This window comes from Dipodomys ordii, unplaced genomic scaffold (assembly GCF_000151885.1).
Source record: "Dipodomys ordii isolate 6190 unplaced genomic scaffold, Dord_2.0 Scaffold71, whole genome shotgun sequence".
Classification (NCBI taxonomy): domain Eukaryota; kingdom Metazoa; phylum Chordata; class Mammalia; order Rodentia; family Heteromyidae; genus Dipodomys; species Dipodomys ordii.
In genome coordinates this window covers 1273638-1288564 of record NW_012267287.1, presented here as the reverse complement: position 1 = coordinate 1288564, position 14927 = coordinate 1273638, and the positions used below count along the sequence as shown (strand labels likewise).

At 52.1% G+C, this 14927-nt stretch overlaps 1 protein-coding gene across 4 annotated transcripts in view; it reads left to right on the top strand.

The window, feature by feature from the left end:
- Poln (polymerase (DNA directed) nu) overlaps nucleotides 1–14927 on the top strand; it is a 107493-nt gene that overhangs the window by 86462 nt on the left and 6104 nt on the right. For 3 of the 4 annotated variants that reach the window (XM_013023930.1, XM_013023929.1, XM_013023928.1), the window contains 4 exons: nucleotides 1976–2058; nucleotides 8989–9120; nucleotides 11997–12107; nucleotides 12677–12755. In XM_013023930.1, coding sequence (XP_012879384.1) covers nucleotides 1976–2058; nucleotides 8989–9120; nucleotides 11997–12107; nucleotides 12677–12755 — 405 coding nt within the window. The remainder of the gene's footprint in view (nucleotides 1–1975; nucleotides 2059–8988; nucleotides 9121–11996; nucleotides 12108–12676; nucleotides 12756–14927) is intronic. The other variant, XM_013023931.1, reaches the window with a different exon arrangement.

Genomic DNA, 14927 nt, shown 5'->3' with positions numbered 1-14927 from the left:
CCCCCCAATCCCAATCCTTCTCCTTCCCCCCCCTTCCCCACCCCCCCTCCATGTGACTTTTTTAAAAAATAATTTTTAGGTGTTTACTCAATTTGTCACTTTGTAATTTGTGGTACACATATTAATCACAATTATTCTGAAGTCTGATGGCCACAATATCAGTGTCTCCTAGAGTCCTATTATAGTCTTGGCTCTCCTCTTGGTTTCCAGTCTGCTGATCTTGTTACCCAGGATGTCAGGTAATTTTTATTTGAATCATGTGACTGGAATTTGGAGCAGTGACTTACTGATCATCATGGATACTGCAGAGCTGATTAGCTTTTGCTTCTGCGTACAACATGACGGGGAATTCCCTTGGCTGGGTCAGGAATCTGTCTTCTGTGAAGCCTGGGGAGCTAGCAGATTATCTTATTCCCAAGGATTTTTTTCAGAACTCAGAGTCTTACAATTGCTACTTTGACATGATACCTCTGAGCCATGCCTCCATTCTTATTTTTCACTTGTTATTTTTAGACACTATCTGAGAAAATAAAGCAAGAAGCTGGTGGTGTGGCTCAAGCAGTAGAGCACTTTGCTTAGCATGTTTGAGTTTCTGAGTTTAAACCCCAATGCCACAAATAAATAGTTCTCATTTCTGATTTCTGTTTGTATTTCCCTCAACACAAAAGATGGTTTATTGAGTGTTTTGGTTTTTGTTTCTTAGCTTATTTCTGGATGGAAGGGCTCTTTTTGGTTTCATTTTCTAGCTTCATTGTCTTGTGATCAGTATGATTTTAATGTTTCTACTTTTGCAACATTTTGATGTTTTCTGAGTATCTTCACATAGAATCAGCTGTTATAAATAATGTTTGTAGGAGAGAAGGGAGTTCCTTCTCTTTCTCGGAGTGTACTGCTCGGTATGTCCATGGCTGCTTATCGTGCTGGGTCCTCTGTGAAGCAGGTTCTGAGATGCCGCCTGCCGTGGGCCCTGGGTGAGACACTGAGGGTCACCTGTGTGGTCTGGGGATCCCTGCTTGCCCCCAGTGTCTCCACCCAGCCATGGACCTGCCGTTGCAGCCCAGGCATTGTCTGCTTCCACCATAGCTGACCCAGATGGTAGGGCTGCAGCACAAGCTGGACCTCTTGGTTTTTCACTGGTTGGTCGGTGCTGGGATCTCGAAGAACATCGGTTGTTACTGTCTTTCCTAGGAGCAGGTTTGGCGCCCATATGGGATTTCCAAAGTAAAGGTAGGGAGTTTGAGTGGAGAGTGTGACTTAGCAGCTGACAGATTTTTCTTCTGAGCACATGCATCTCAGATTTTGGCTTCCTGTCTAAATACAACTCGGCACAAAGCCAGGCTTAGAGTGAGACAGCCACGTGGGTGGCGACAGGGAAGGGAACTAGAAATGTGTCGGTACTTAGAAGTTAGATGTTCAAAATCGATGAGGAAACTGGTGAACCAGTGAAAACGGTGAAGGAGGCAGATTCGAGGGCGCATCCTACCTCAGAACCCCAAAATCAAGCAGAGACTGCCAGAACCAACTTTCCCAGAACCCTACAGGACAGAGGATGGCTATCCCCCGCCAGGCAGGGGCTGAGTGGGGGGCTCTGTGATGTTTCTCGTGCCCTTCCGTCCCCACGGGCCCCTGTGGCAGCAGCAAAGCTGCATGGTCCGTGGCTGTGGAGGGAGCAGAGAGGTGTGTGAGTGTGTCTGTGTCTGTGTGTATATGTGTATATATTTATGTGTCTGTGTGTGTATCTGTCTGTGTCTGTGTGTCTGTGTGCATATGTATATGTGTCTCTGTGTATATCTCTTGTGTGTGGCGGGGGGTACCTGGACAAGCTGGAGGCTGCACATATCTCCACTCCCATGGACAGGCCCTGCTTGAAATGGTGAAGAGCTTCTAGAGTGGAAAGGAGATGTGTGGAGTGGACTAAAGGCCCCTCTGCAGGCAATGCCAACTGTCTGTGACGCTGTGCTATCTCTCTACACAGGAAAGACATTCCCGTGGGGCGCGTGACCCTTGCCGACAGAGAGCAGACCAAGAAGGCAGTGTACTCAGTGATCTATGGAGCAGGTAGGCCGCAGGACAGGGTCACCCATTAACCAGCAGCCATTTGCCCGTGCATTGTCTATACAGACGTAGACGTGATGGTGACATTTGCGCACTAGTCACTAGTCAGAGCATTCCACACCACGAACCCTGCTGCAGCAAGAGGAGAGGGGTGAAGGACTGTGCCTAGAGGCCCTGTTCAGATCTACACCAAGGCTTTCAAGTAAAACCGTCTGAGCGTGGGCTCTGGTTTGACATGGTTCTTCTCAGCACACATTCAGGAACAAACTCCTCCCCATCGTCCTCCTCCCCCAGCCAAACATCAGGCCCCCAGCCCTAGGCAGAGTGGCCCTTCCTTTCTTCACACGCTGCACATATTGCAGGACAGTGGACCTCCTCCCCGATGGCGAGCGCGTCCGTGCCAGAGCCCCTCAGCCCCTGGGGCTTTGCACTCAGCCTTCCTTCCGTGGGGCACACTGCATGCGTGGAGCCTTTCTCCATGGTGTCTTCACTCACTCTCCCCTGCTCAGTTGTCACACTTGCCATATTAGTTACTCATCTCTGTGTACCAAGTAGCCACAAAACCTGAAAATCCACTGTGCCAGGCACTGGTGGCTCACGCCTATCATCCTAGCTACTCAGAAGGCTGAGATCTGAGGATTGCAGTTCAAAGCCAGCCTGGACAGGAAAGTCCATGAGATTTTTTTGGGGGGGGTCCAGTCGTGGGGCCTGAACTCTCGGCCTGGGCGCTGTCCCTCAGCTCTTCAGCTCAAGGCTAGCGCTCTACTACTTGAGCCACAACACCACTTCCGGCTTTTTTCTTTTTGCTTATGTGGTGCTGAGGAATCAAACCCAGGGCCTCATGCATGCAAGGCAAGCACTCTACCACTGAGCCACCTTCCCAGCCTCAGTCCATGAGATTTTTATCTCCAATTTAACCATCAGAAAACCAGAAGTGGCTCAAAGTGGTAGGTGCTAGCCTTGAGCAAAAAAAGAACACAGGTAGCTCCCAGGCCCTGAGTTCAAGCCCTATGACCTACAAAAAATAAAATAAATCCATTGTTACCTCAGAGCCCCTGTGAGCCCCTGCCAGCTATATTTGGGATGAGGGCTGGGCAGGGGGCTCATCTGAGGTCCAACTGCGGGGGGGGGGCTCCACTTCCTTTGCTTCTGCTTCCTGCCAGCCTGTGGGCCTTCAGCACAAGCAGAGCCTGCTCTGTGGCCACTTCACTCTTCAAAGTCAGCTGGCAGCCAGCTCTGCTTCCACTCATCTGTTCAGGGCCTCACATAGAACCTGAACCAGAGCAGGAGCCCCTTCTATTCTGCTTGCGTGGCTGAGAAGATGTGGTCCTCACTGGACAACTGAGCATGTCCCCACCTCCGAGGGCGTTCTGACTGGGTACGCAGAGTCTAGAAGGCAGACTTGGGGACATCAGTGACTTCTCAGCGCTGCTTGACCCTTCCCTCCACAGACTTCCTGCTGAGCCCTGAATCTGCCCCTGAGATGGTAGCATAGCATTCCACCTGCTGGATCAGATCTTGATGCTCTGCATCCTGACTACAATGTGCTGTAAACACATACAGTGCTATCGCCTCTACCTGCCCAGGCTAAATCCTGACCCTCACCTGCTGGCCAGGCAGCCTCAAATGAAGCCCTCAGAAGTGGCGCTGTGGCTCAAATGGTAGAGCACTTAACTTGAGCTGAGGAGCTGATGGATAGTACCCACGACCAGCAAAAAAAGAAAAAAAGAAAGAAAAAAGGAAAAGAAAGAAAGGAAGGAAGAAAGGAAGGAAGGAAGGAAGGAAGGAAGGAAGGAAGGAAGGAAGGAAGGAAGGAAGGAAGGAAGGAAGGAAGGAAGAAAGGAAGGAAGGAAGGAAGAAGCGGAAGCCCTTAACCTCTGTGCCCAGCCTCCCCTCCACAGACGTCCTCTTAAGGTTGCTGGGGCTGCATGTGCACCATACACTCACATCTCTGCCATCTGCCTCCTGTCTGGGTCCCACCTCAGAGTTGTGCTACATCTGTCAACAGTCCTAGAGATATTCCAGCACTCACCCCCTGCGTGGGGCTGGCCCTGCAAACCCAGTTGGGAGGGACCAGGAATGCAGATACAACTCCCCTCATAGTTACCTGGTCTGTTCCCTCCCAGGGGACATCCTCCCTGGAGGGAGGCACCCCAGACAAAGGTAGCTCCTTCTGGAGCTTTGGCTTTACTTTTTCTGGAGAGGAAAGGATGCACTGTAAATAAGCAATGAGTCATGAGCCGTGATGCTGGCGAAGGGGGTAATTTGGCTGCTTTTAGCCCTGTTGGTGACAGAGGCTCCCACCCAAAGCCTCCGTCTCTGCTGCCCCATTGTCCCCAGCCCGCCTGACAGCCAGAATTGCTGTTTATCTGCTGCCTAGCTCGCTCCGGCTATGTCTCTGTTAGAAACAACCTTGCTGATGAACGGGGCTGAGGACCCAAGTAAGCCCCAGCTTCCTAGATGGCTCGTGCTCTAGGGAAGGTCAAGGGGCTTTGGCCTAGGCAGCTGTCTGTGACGTGCAGCGATTTTTCCACAGAAGCCACATGTGGGCAGCCTGGGTGCTAGAAGGTGCTGGAAGGTGCTGGAGGATGCTGGTAGGAATCCTGGGCCACAGAAGAAGCCTTCTAAAGAAGGAAACGACATGGTCTCCCTGATAAGTGGATGCTAAATCCAAAATGTTAGGTGATACGACAAAACTAACAGGACTTAAGAAACAAAGAACTCCCACTCATCTGGTTGAACCACTACTAAATATCCCCACGCTGCTGCTCACATATATGGTGTCTAACATGTGAACACCGTTATATGTTACAGACTGTGATAGACAATTTGCTCCAGGAAAGTTAGAATGAACTTGTGACTTTAAATGAGCATCATTATTCCACAGTACTGTGAAATTCCGGAAATTATGTAATCACCTAATCACAATAAAAAAAAAAAAGAACCTAGGGGAAGGGAGGGAGGGAGGGGATGGTAGGGGGAAAACAATGGAGGGGGTAACAATGTTCAAGAGGAAATGTACTCATTACCTCACTCACGTAACTGTAACCCTCTGTATAGTATCTTTACAATAAAAAAAAATAGGAGCCACGTGCTGGTAGCTCTGAGCTACTCAGGAGGCTGAGATCTGAGGATCGAGGTTCAAAGCTAGTCTGGGCACTAGCCTTGAGCAAATGACTTAAGGGACAGCACCGTACCCTGGACATGAGTTCAAGACGTATGACCAATTTAAAAAAAAGAAAAGGGAAAGAATCTCTACATCTCAGTAAATATGTGACTACTTGTTCAAGGCAAAAAAAAAATAAAGAAAGAAAGAAGGAAACGTGAAGACTGGTGAAGACAGAGCAAGCCACAGGCAGTGAAGCAAGAGGAAAGGATGCTCAGCCCCCCGTAGCCCTGAGCAGGCTCACCCCACCCTGAGCAGGCTCACCCCACCCACCCCAGACCCCTGCGGCCTGAGCTTGTCAGGGGCCTTGACTCAAGGCTGGCTTATGGACCTACTGCATCTCTTTTAGTCAGCCAAATTCAGCATCTGCTAACTTACTGGGGTGCCCCACACTCACACAGCTTGCTGGGCCTGTTTCCAGCTGTCTCTGAGCCTAGCAGAAACCTGACCCCTCTAGGAAGCCACCTCCAAGTCCCCAAACCCACTTCTACGTTCTTTCTGAGAGCCTGACACGGAAACTCTTGCTGCCCCCACCCCCAGACAGTGCAGTGAGCAGGGACTGACTGAGGGCATGGGGTATACTGGCCTTCTGTGCCAGGAGTGCTGTTCCAAGTGATGTGAGGCAGGGCAGAGCCCAATCCCGCGCTTCCCTAGTGCACAGGGAGCCCCGAGGATTGCCTACGCAGAGCAGGAAGCATGGGGGCTGTGTGGGGAAGTCTGTCCGGTGGACTGGCCCGCATTCTGCCACGCGCTGGGTGCTCGCTCATCCAGAGAGACAGAGACAGCGATAGGGAGCAATACACGTGGAGCAGCACTGAGAGAAAAACGTCTTCCTAAGGTTAAATCTGTGGTGATGTGTGAGCAGATGTGCGTGTGTGCACACATGCACACAGGATATAATTAGCCATCTGGGAAAAGTCAAACTCTATGTTTTATATATTTTACGGGTGGAGAAGGCTTAGTGCCCCTACCACAAAATCCTGGGTAAACTGGAAGGGAGACAGCCCACACATGGTTACAACAAAGAAGACTCATGACAGTGTAGACGAAAAAGAACCAGTGCCTGTGAAGCAGAGACAGAGAAGCCAGGAGCCAAGAGCCATGCACTCAGGGAGAGACAGGTGACCGAGGGTGCCGGCCTGCACCACTGAGAGAGGAGCAGTGCAGGCCGGGACCTCTGCCTCCGTCTCAGCCTCTCCCGTGCTGATCTCCGTTGCCTCTTTGTCCCCTGGCCTCGTGAGCAGACTTTCTGCTCAGCTGGATGTTGACCACCTTGTGCCCTTCTGATAGCCCAGCAGCTCTGCAGAAGAAAGCAGCTCACTCCAGCCATGATGAAACTTGTAGCATTAGCCACGCAGCTCCCATCAGACCAACCTTCCCAAAGACTCCAGCCATCTACTAAGGCAAAAGTACTAAAACTACCAGAATGCCCTAAGCAGTAACCCAGGGAAGACAGGAAGAAAAGTGTGGCCCAGGGTGTTTCACCACCTTGTAGCTTCACACAAACTTGAAGAACCAGAGGACAAAGTTTGGGGCTGCCAGTGAGTCTGGAAAATAAAGGGAAATTTTCCAGAAAGAAGAGAACCAGGGAGAAGCTCAAATTCTGATGGCTGGCTGACCCTAACTGCATGATTGGAACAACCTCAGCCCAGTTAAGGCTCAAAGGGCTGATCTCAGATTTCAGTTGCTAGCTACTGCAAGGAGATAGACTTTAAAATTTGATTTTGGCTAAATCAACTGTCCTCTAGAAAAATTGTAACCCTGTGAAGAACAAATAGAATCCAGTTTCCACGCTGTATACAATCTCAAATTCCTACACATGTGAAGACACCGCCCAGCATGGCCATGCTCAGGGGAAAAGGCCTTTGTAGCAGCGGATCCAGAGATGAACAGACAGGATTGATTTTTTTTCTAGTCCTGGGATTTGAACTCTGGGCCTGGGTGCTGTCCCTGAGCTTCTTTTGCTCAAGATGAGCGCTCTACCACTGAGCCACAGCGCCACTTCTGGCTTTTTTGAGTGGTTTATTGGAGATAAGAGTCTCATGGCATTTCCTGCCTGGGCTGACTTTGAACTGCAGTCCTTAGAACTCAACCTCCTGAGTAGCTAGGATTACGGGTGTGAGCCACTGGTTCTATAACCAGTATACCCAAGGATGTGAAGGGAAACATGCTCATAACAAATGGGGGCAAAGAGGGGAAAAACTAGAGAAAAAGAGCCAAATAAGAAGTATAAAGCCCCAAACTGCAATATCTAAAATAAAACTTTCCAGAAGGGTACAGTGGCAGATCGGAGGTGAGAAAGACCCAGCAAGAGGCTGAGCTGGCCGAGTCCAGCCATCATCTGACTCCTGCAGGAGAGCAGACTGTCCCACAGCTATGCCACAGCTGAAAGATAATGACTGGAATCTGACAGAAAGATGTATAGATTATTTAAATAAAATGTGGCAAAACACACACATTGAAAAGATGACGTACTATCTTGATTAAGTCCCAAGTTTTCAAGTGTTTCCTTTCTAACCAAATGACCTAGAAGAAGCACCCACGCCTCCAAGTACTTTTTCCCTTCTTCTGGGATAAGCTTTGGGAGAACAGAGCATCACATTTCCCTCTCATCCTAGCAAAGCAATGGAAGCTAATATACACCCTTCACTGTCCCAAAGACTCCAACATTATTGTGTCCAGTACTGCAAAAGGCTTCACCTGGCGAAGACCAGGCCTGACCTGACTGAAGAGAGGAGCAGAGCTGCAAGGGCCATCAGCCTGCTCCTTAGAGGTGCCTTCCTATCTTCATAGCCCTACCTCTCTCCCTGGCCATGATTCTGGACCACCCTGTCTGAAGGCCCCGTGAGTCTCCTTTAATGTGGTCCTGAGTTAGCCCCAAGCAGGCCCTCTGTGGCATGGTGATGGCCTCCCTCCACTGACGCAGCCCCCGGAGCTGAGGCTTTCTCCTATCAGCTCCCACACCTGCCCACAGGGGCTCCTCATTGCTCCTTTCTGGGGGGAAGTGGGAAAGAATGACTACTAAATATCAAGTAGGAGCCAGATATGGCTTGGAGCTTTATACATCTGAGCCCAGAGTTCCCCTAGCAACCCTGGGCATAAGCACTGATGTTCCTAAATCACAAGGGGAAAAACAGATTTGCCGCAGGTTAGGCAACTTCCCAAGGCCACACAGAGCCTCCTAGGGTGATGGAAATGGACTTAGACCTCGGCCTGTGTGGGCCTAGCACCGGAATCCAGCAAGCAGAGGCTCAAATTGCATACTGGAACTTGAGTGCCATCCCAACTAGACCCTTCCATAAGCTCACTCTTCTGGGAGCAAAATGCCAATGTTCTAAAATAAACATTAAAGCCCAAGAGCCCTACGCGGCCATGTCCTCTCCTGGCCTTCCTTTCCTCTGGGGCCCTCTTGAGCCTCCCCCAGTTGTGCAGTCAGACCTCCCACTGGCCACGCTAAGAACAGCACTGGCTCTCCTTCATTTCACAGATGCATCTGGCATACTGCACATTATTGAACAAGTAAGTGTTTAGCTGGCCCTGTCCAGGTCAGTGGACTCGGCACCTCGTCTATGACCCCAAAGCCATTACCATCTCAGTACTGCATTCCATAGTGCCACGGGGCCTTGACTCAGCACCTTGTCCCTGAGGCCTGCAGTGGCTCATCTCCACACACCCAGTCACCTCTGAGACACATGACTTCAGTACCCTTAATTCAGTTGGTATGAATTAGCCTAGACTCTGATCATGCATCTTTCTGACTCCTACAGGGAAGGAGCGGCTTGCTGCTTGCCTCGGAGTTACTGTTCAAGAAACCACCTGCTTCTTGGAGAGGTTTTTGCACAAGTATAAGAAAATTAAGGACTTTGCCCAAGCAGTTATTTCCCAGTGTCACCAGACAGGTAAGCCAGCCACAGCAAAGTCTCTAGCAGCCGGCAGTGTCCGTGGCTTGGGGTCCTGTGGGTGGGTGGATAGATAAACGAGTGGACAATGTGTGAACCAGGCTGCTGAATCTGGGAAGGAGACGAGTGCAAGCCATCAGCTCTGCCTGGAGAGACAGAAGAAAAAGCCATTGTCACATGGGGGGAAGACAGAGCCAGGCTCTTACAGCATCAAAGCAACCTTGAGTTCACAGATGATAGCTGCACAGATAGATAAAAAACAGATGATAGCAGCACAAAGTATGGAGAGATGTATTGCTGTGAAAGGCATGCGGTCCATTTACGAAAGAGTTTCACAGTGTGGTCTCAAAGGAAACACAAACAGATTTCAAGAATCCAAGCCAATTATGACTGGGACTACAGTGCAGTAAGAAGCTAGTTTTATATGTATCTCTGTGGGTAACTATCTGTCCACATATCTATATGTAAATTATCATGATCCTAAGTAATTTAAGGCAAAAAAGGGCATCTCATAAAGAGGACATGAATGACAGTAAAAGTATCTCATCAAAACCATGGGACCAGGGTATAAAGGAATACATTAAAAAGAGTATCTCAGAAAGAACCCTGTGACACAAAGAAGTTTGGAAAAGAGAAGCAGTGTTAATGAAAGAAAAGGAAGAAAAGAAATAGGAGAACAGAAATTAATGAAAAGCACACACAAACCAATATTCTCTAGTCAGAGAAAAATAATCAGCTTAGAGAATTGGCCTGACAAGAGTCAGTGCTGCTGGGCACCGGTGGCTCACGCCTGTAATCCTAGCTACTCAAGAGGCTGAGATCTGAGGATTGCAGTTCAAAACCAGTCCGGGCAGGAAACTCCGTGAAACTCTTATCTCCAATAAACCACCAGAAAACCGGAAGTGGGGCTGTAGCTTAAGTGGTAGAGCGCTAGCCTTGAGCTGGAGAGCACAGGGACAGCCCTCAGGCCCAGAGTTCAAGCCCCAGGACAAAAAAAAAAAAAAAAAAAGAGTCAGTGCTAACTGGCTCTAGCATGTCCGTAGGGGTGTAGACAGATTTGGGCAGCCCACAGCACCCCAGACATTCCAAGGGCTCATGAGGGACTTGTGCTTGGGGTCTCGGCACACCTCGCACAGCTTCTCCATGACCTACCAGAAGATGGCCTTGGGCCTGGCTGCTTCCTCTGGCCATGACGGAATGCTACCATGAACCACTGGCCACACACTGAGAACCCTTGCCTGCTCCAGGCATATTCAGAGCTCAAGAGCAAGAGCAAACCCCTTCCATCCCTGCAGCCAGAAGGCCTAGGCGCCTGGGCCTGGAGATGAATAGCTCCCAGAAGCACTAACCACTTCCTGCCCAGGAGCCTAGCAAAACTTAAAATACTCTCAATTTTGAAGTGCTGAAAGAGCGATAGTGAAACAGAGGTAGAGACCCATCTCCCACAGGTCAGGAACAGCACACACTTGGACCACTGTTAGATATTGTGAAAGCACTCTTACTGATAAGCCCTTGTTATCAGCACCCTTTTGTGTGTGTGCCACTCCTGGGGCTTGAACTCAGGGCCTGGGCACTGTCCCTGAGTTTTTGTGCTCAAGGGTAGTGCCCTGCTGCTTGAGCTACAGATCCACTTCCGGCTTTTTTGGTGTTTAATTGGAGATAAGAATCTCATAGACTTTCTGCCCAGACTGGCTTTGAACTATAATCTCCAGATCTCAGCCTCCTGAGTAGCTAGGCTACTGGCGTGAGCCACCAGTGCCCCACTCAGTTCTGTCTTTTAAAGGCAAACAGCTTGTATTGGACTTTGAGCCGCCCAGGTGGGAGGGGGAGCACCCCCTCCCCGGATGGCCTGGAAGAAGACCTTTGGCTGGCCCAAGCACAGGCTTTTGTTTTCATGAAGGGAAGCAGGATTGGTGTAGCCATTCTTGCTCACCCCTTCTGGCTATACAAGCAGGCTGCTTGGCTCACGTGTGAGCAGCTGGGAGATGTCTTCTATGTTGCCCCCTGGTGTTACAATATAGTAGGTCCAAATAAAGACTTCCCTTGAGTGGTCTTCCTTGCCTACTTTTGATTCTTGACATTAATAGAGCTGGTAATTCAAAAAGAAGAAAAGAAGCAATGGAAGTGGCTGGAGGGCAGCTAGAGCAGCAGTGAGGTGTGGCAAATGCCGTCCACAGGCGTCCACCGGGCCAGCCAGTGGGTGGTGAACAGGGCCTCCCTTCCCTCACGGGGTCCTTGGTGCCCACCATGGGTGGAAGTGAGTCTGAGATGGCGGCAGCCTTCAGGTCCTTGTCGGGGAAGATAGCTGCAGGATAACTGAAACTGGCCATCCAGTACTCCTGACCCACAGCTGTGGCACCCCCACACAGCTGTCCAGTGCCCCCCACAGATATACAAGTGTAGCCCCTGCTGTCAAAGGCCTCACACCCACCCAAGGTCCAGAACCCCATGCTCCGGGTCAACTGCCATGGGCCTGCAAAAGCTCACTCAGGCCTGAACAGCTGGGTCTGCCCCCCATGCGGACCTGGCCTGGGACTGCTGGCTCCACACTCCACTTGCCACGCAGTCCAGAATGGCTGCTGTGCCATGCCTAACACACAGCTTTGAGTTCTGGGGAGTAAAAGCTGCCCTCTTGTCCTGTGTGAGCCCTACGTGTGGCTGCAAGCCAGGGAGCAGCCAGACGGGCCGGCTGGCCAGCCAGGGCCAGTGCCGCGGCCCCACTCTCTGCGCAGAGCCCTTTGCCCTGGCAACAAGCCAGGAAGCTCCGAGGGAGGCCCTGAGTCAGCACAAGGTGTGGGAGGGAGGGGGGACCCTGCCCCCAAACGCCCTGCCACCTGTCTGTCTCTGATGCTCTTCTGCTTCTTCCTGTAACCTAGGTTATGTGACATCCCTCATGGGCAGAAGGAGACCCCTGCCAAGGATCTCTGCACATGACCCACAGCTCCGGGCACAAGCAGAGCGACAAGCAGTGAACTTCGTGGTGCAAGGTACAGGGGCCCCAGCCAGCTCTGCCTCCTGCTGTCTGCAGCTGCCTCCTGCCTGCTGGCTCCTCTGCTACTTTTCTGAGTCTGCCTGCTCCTCGGGTTTGCAAGTGCAGGCCTAGGCAGTGCCCACCAAACTTTGTGGTATTTCCTGCTCCTGGGAATGTCCTCACACCAGCTTCCTGGGTCTTACCTGTCTGGCAGGGCCCATGGTGGGGGGGGGGGCAGTGAGTGACCGCAGCCTTGTGCGGTCAGCACTCAGCACAGGGTCCTCTGTCAAGGAAGGCGTTTCCTTGAATCTCCATATCTGCAAGTGGGGGGTCCCTGGAAGCCTAGCCAGCACCCTGACCTGGGCCTTTCCACTACAAGTGCCTGCCTGATTCAGGCCTACTGAATAACGCATTCGAAGCCTACTCCCCACGGTGCTGAGCAGGGGAGGGCTGGGGCGGTGAGGGAGGCGGCATTGTAGGGCTTTCAGAAAGCTCAGCGTCAGGTGCATGGAGAGACCCAAGTGTGCTGAGCAACAACTTGTGCCTTGCACTCTGTCCCCTGAAACAGACCCTTCCTGTCCCCAGGTTCCACCGCGGACCTCTGTAAGATGGCCATGATCCGAATCTTCGCTGCAGTGGCCGCTTCCCCCTCCCTGACAGCCAGGTCAGTGGGATAGCCAGTGTGCCCAGCCCAGCTCTGTTGGGGATTGCTGGGGGCTGCCCAGGACTGGGCCTACCACCCTTCCAGCCACCCTCCCGCCAAGCCAAGAGTGCCTGAGGGCCCGAGCCCCTGGAGGCTCGTACCCTGACCTGTCCCACCTTCCCCAACTTGGACACAGAAGGGTCCAGACACACATGCGATCCCCGCAGGAAATGCACAGCCTGCAGCAGCCGCCCCTAAGGCAGGTGAGCCCACAGCAGACGCCAGGGGCCCTGCACGGCCCCCACTGCCCTCCGGGGGGGACCTGCGGTCCCCACCCATGGCTCCACGTGGCCGCCCCAGCCCCAGGATGCACACAGTGATGGGCTCCTCACCGCCCTTGGGTCCTGGGGGGGAAGAAGACCTCCCTACAGCCACCTCTCCCTGGCAAGTGAAGGCCTTTGGCTGTAAGTGGCCACGCAGACATCACTCTACTCCGGTCCTGGAGCCCCTTCCTGCCTGTTGGCCCCCCACAGCCCATTGAAGAGGAGGTCATGTCCAGACCCCAAAGAGCCTCGCTCATTCCATGTACCATGTGTGTTCCTAACCCATCCAGAGGGCAGGTAGAAGTCCCTGGCCCTCCTCAAGGAGGCCTGGCAGGGGAGGGGGCTCATGGCATCGCACCAGCCCTCACTGCTCTCATCTTTGGGAAGTGGAGGTCTGCTGGCCTTTGGCCCCTTTTCTACCATGTCTTTTGGCCTCTTGATATTCTACCTGCTTTTAAGCAGGATTTTTTTTTTCGTCGGTCATGGGGCTTGAACTCTGGGCCTCAGCTCTTCAGCTCAAGGCTAGTGCTTTACCACTTGAGCCTTAGTGCCGCTTCTGGTTTTCTGGTGGTTCATTGGAGATAAGAGTCTCATAGACTTTTCTGCCAGGCTGGCTTTGAACCGTGATCCTCAGATCTCAGCCTCCTGAGTAGCTGGGATGACAGGCGTGAGCCACCAGCGCTCAGCAGGACTATTTTTAAATGGCAATCTCCCATCCTTCTTTAAAATCTCTCCTTTATTTCTTCACATTCTCCCATGGGTTCTGTTGGCCATAATCGTCGCAGCTCTGCACAGAGACATTCATTGCTGGTTCCACCTGGAGAGATGGGGGCAGACCTGTGCCAGCTGGAAGCCTGCTAGCCACTACCCTTCGCAGCCCTGGGCCAGCCACTTCTTCACAGGGTGCCACAGGCCCCGTGGCCCAAGAGAAGGGAGCCTGAGGCCCCTGTTGAACCCTGCCCCATGGATGGTCAAGGCAGGGGCAAACTTTGCCCAGCTCACCCCTCTCCCCATCACCAATCCCTGCTGTTTGCCCCCCTTCGTAGCGTGCATGCATGCATGAGCACGTGCATGCCCTCTAGCCAGGATCCAGGATTTGCTCCAGGTTTTTTGTGATTCCTGAAATCCATGCGCCTCTCCCCCTCCACCAGGTTCTTGGTAAGGTCTACCTTCACATACTGGTGTGGGCCATCTGGCTGGACATCCATTAGGGAAGCCACTAGAAAGCACATTGTTGCTCTGCATCTAGAGCAGTGCAAGACTTAAACCTGCCTCCTCGTTTCTAGTGAAGCTGGTAACAAGGTTGGGATCTTGGTTGTGTGAGGATGGTCCTTCTGCGAGCTAAGAACAGCACGTTCTTGCTTGGGACTTTTCTGAGCACAGAAAAACACCAAGGTCCAGGGCCTGGTCTGACTTCTCTGAGTTCATGTATTCTAGCCAGCACTGCATCTCCCACTCAGAGCTATGTGTCTCCTACCTTGCATCTCTTGGAGGTAAGCTTGGGGTTCAGGATACACCCACAAAGGGGCACAGTACAGTTGAGGGCCCTTTTAAAGGAGCTGCCTGGCAGACCCCTGCAGGGAAACAAGGTGAGGCCTTTCTGGAATGTTGTCTTAGAGAAGCCAGGCTCTATGGCCTCGGTCAGGCTGGCTCAATGTCCCCTCTGCAGTAGGAACCCCTGGGCAGGCAGCTCCTTGGCTGTGAGCCCAGGAGGTCTGAGCAGCTTTCCTCCACTACTCTGCTTGTTTCTATGCCCCAGTTGCCAGCTGGGGGCATGGTGGGGCCTGGGTGCTGGGGGCATGGTGGTCTCTGGGTGCTGGGGGCATGGTGGTCTCTGGGTGCCGGAGGCATGGTGGTCTCTGGGTGCCGG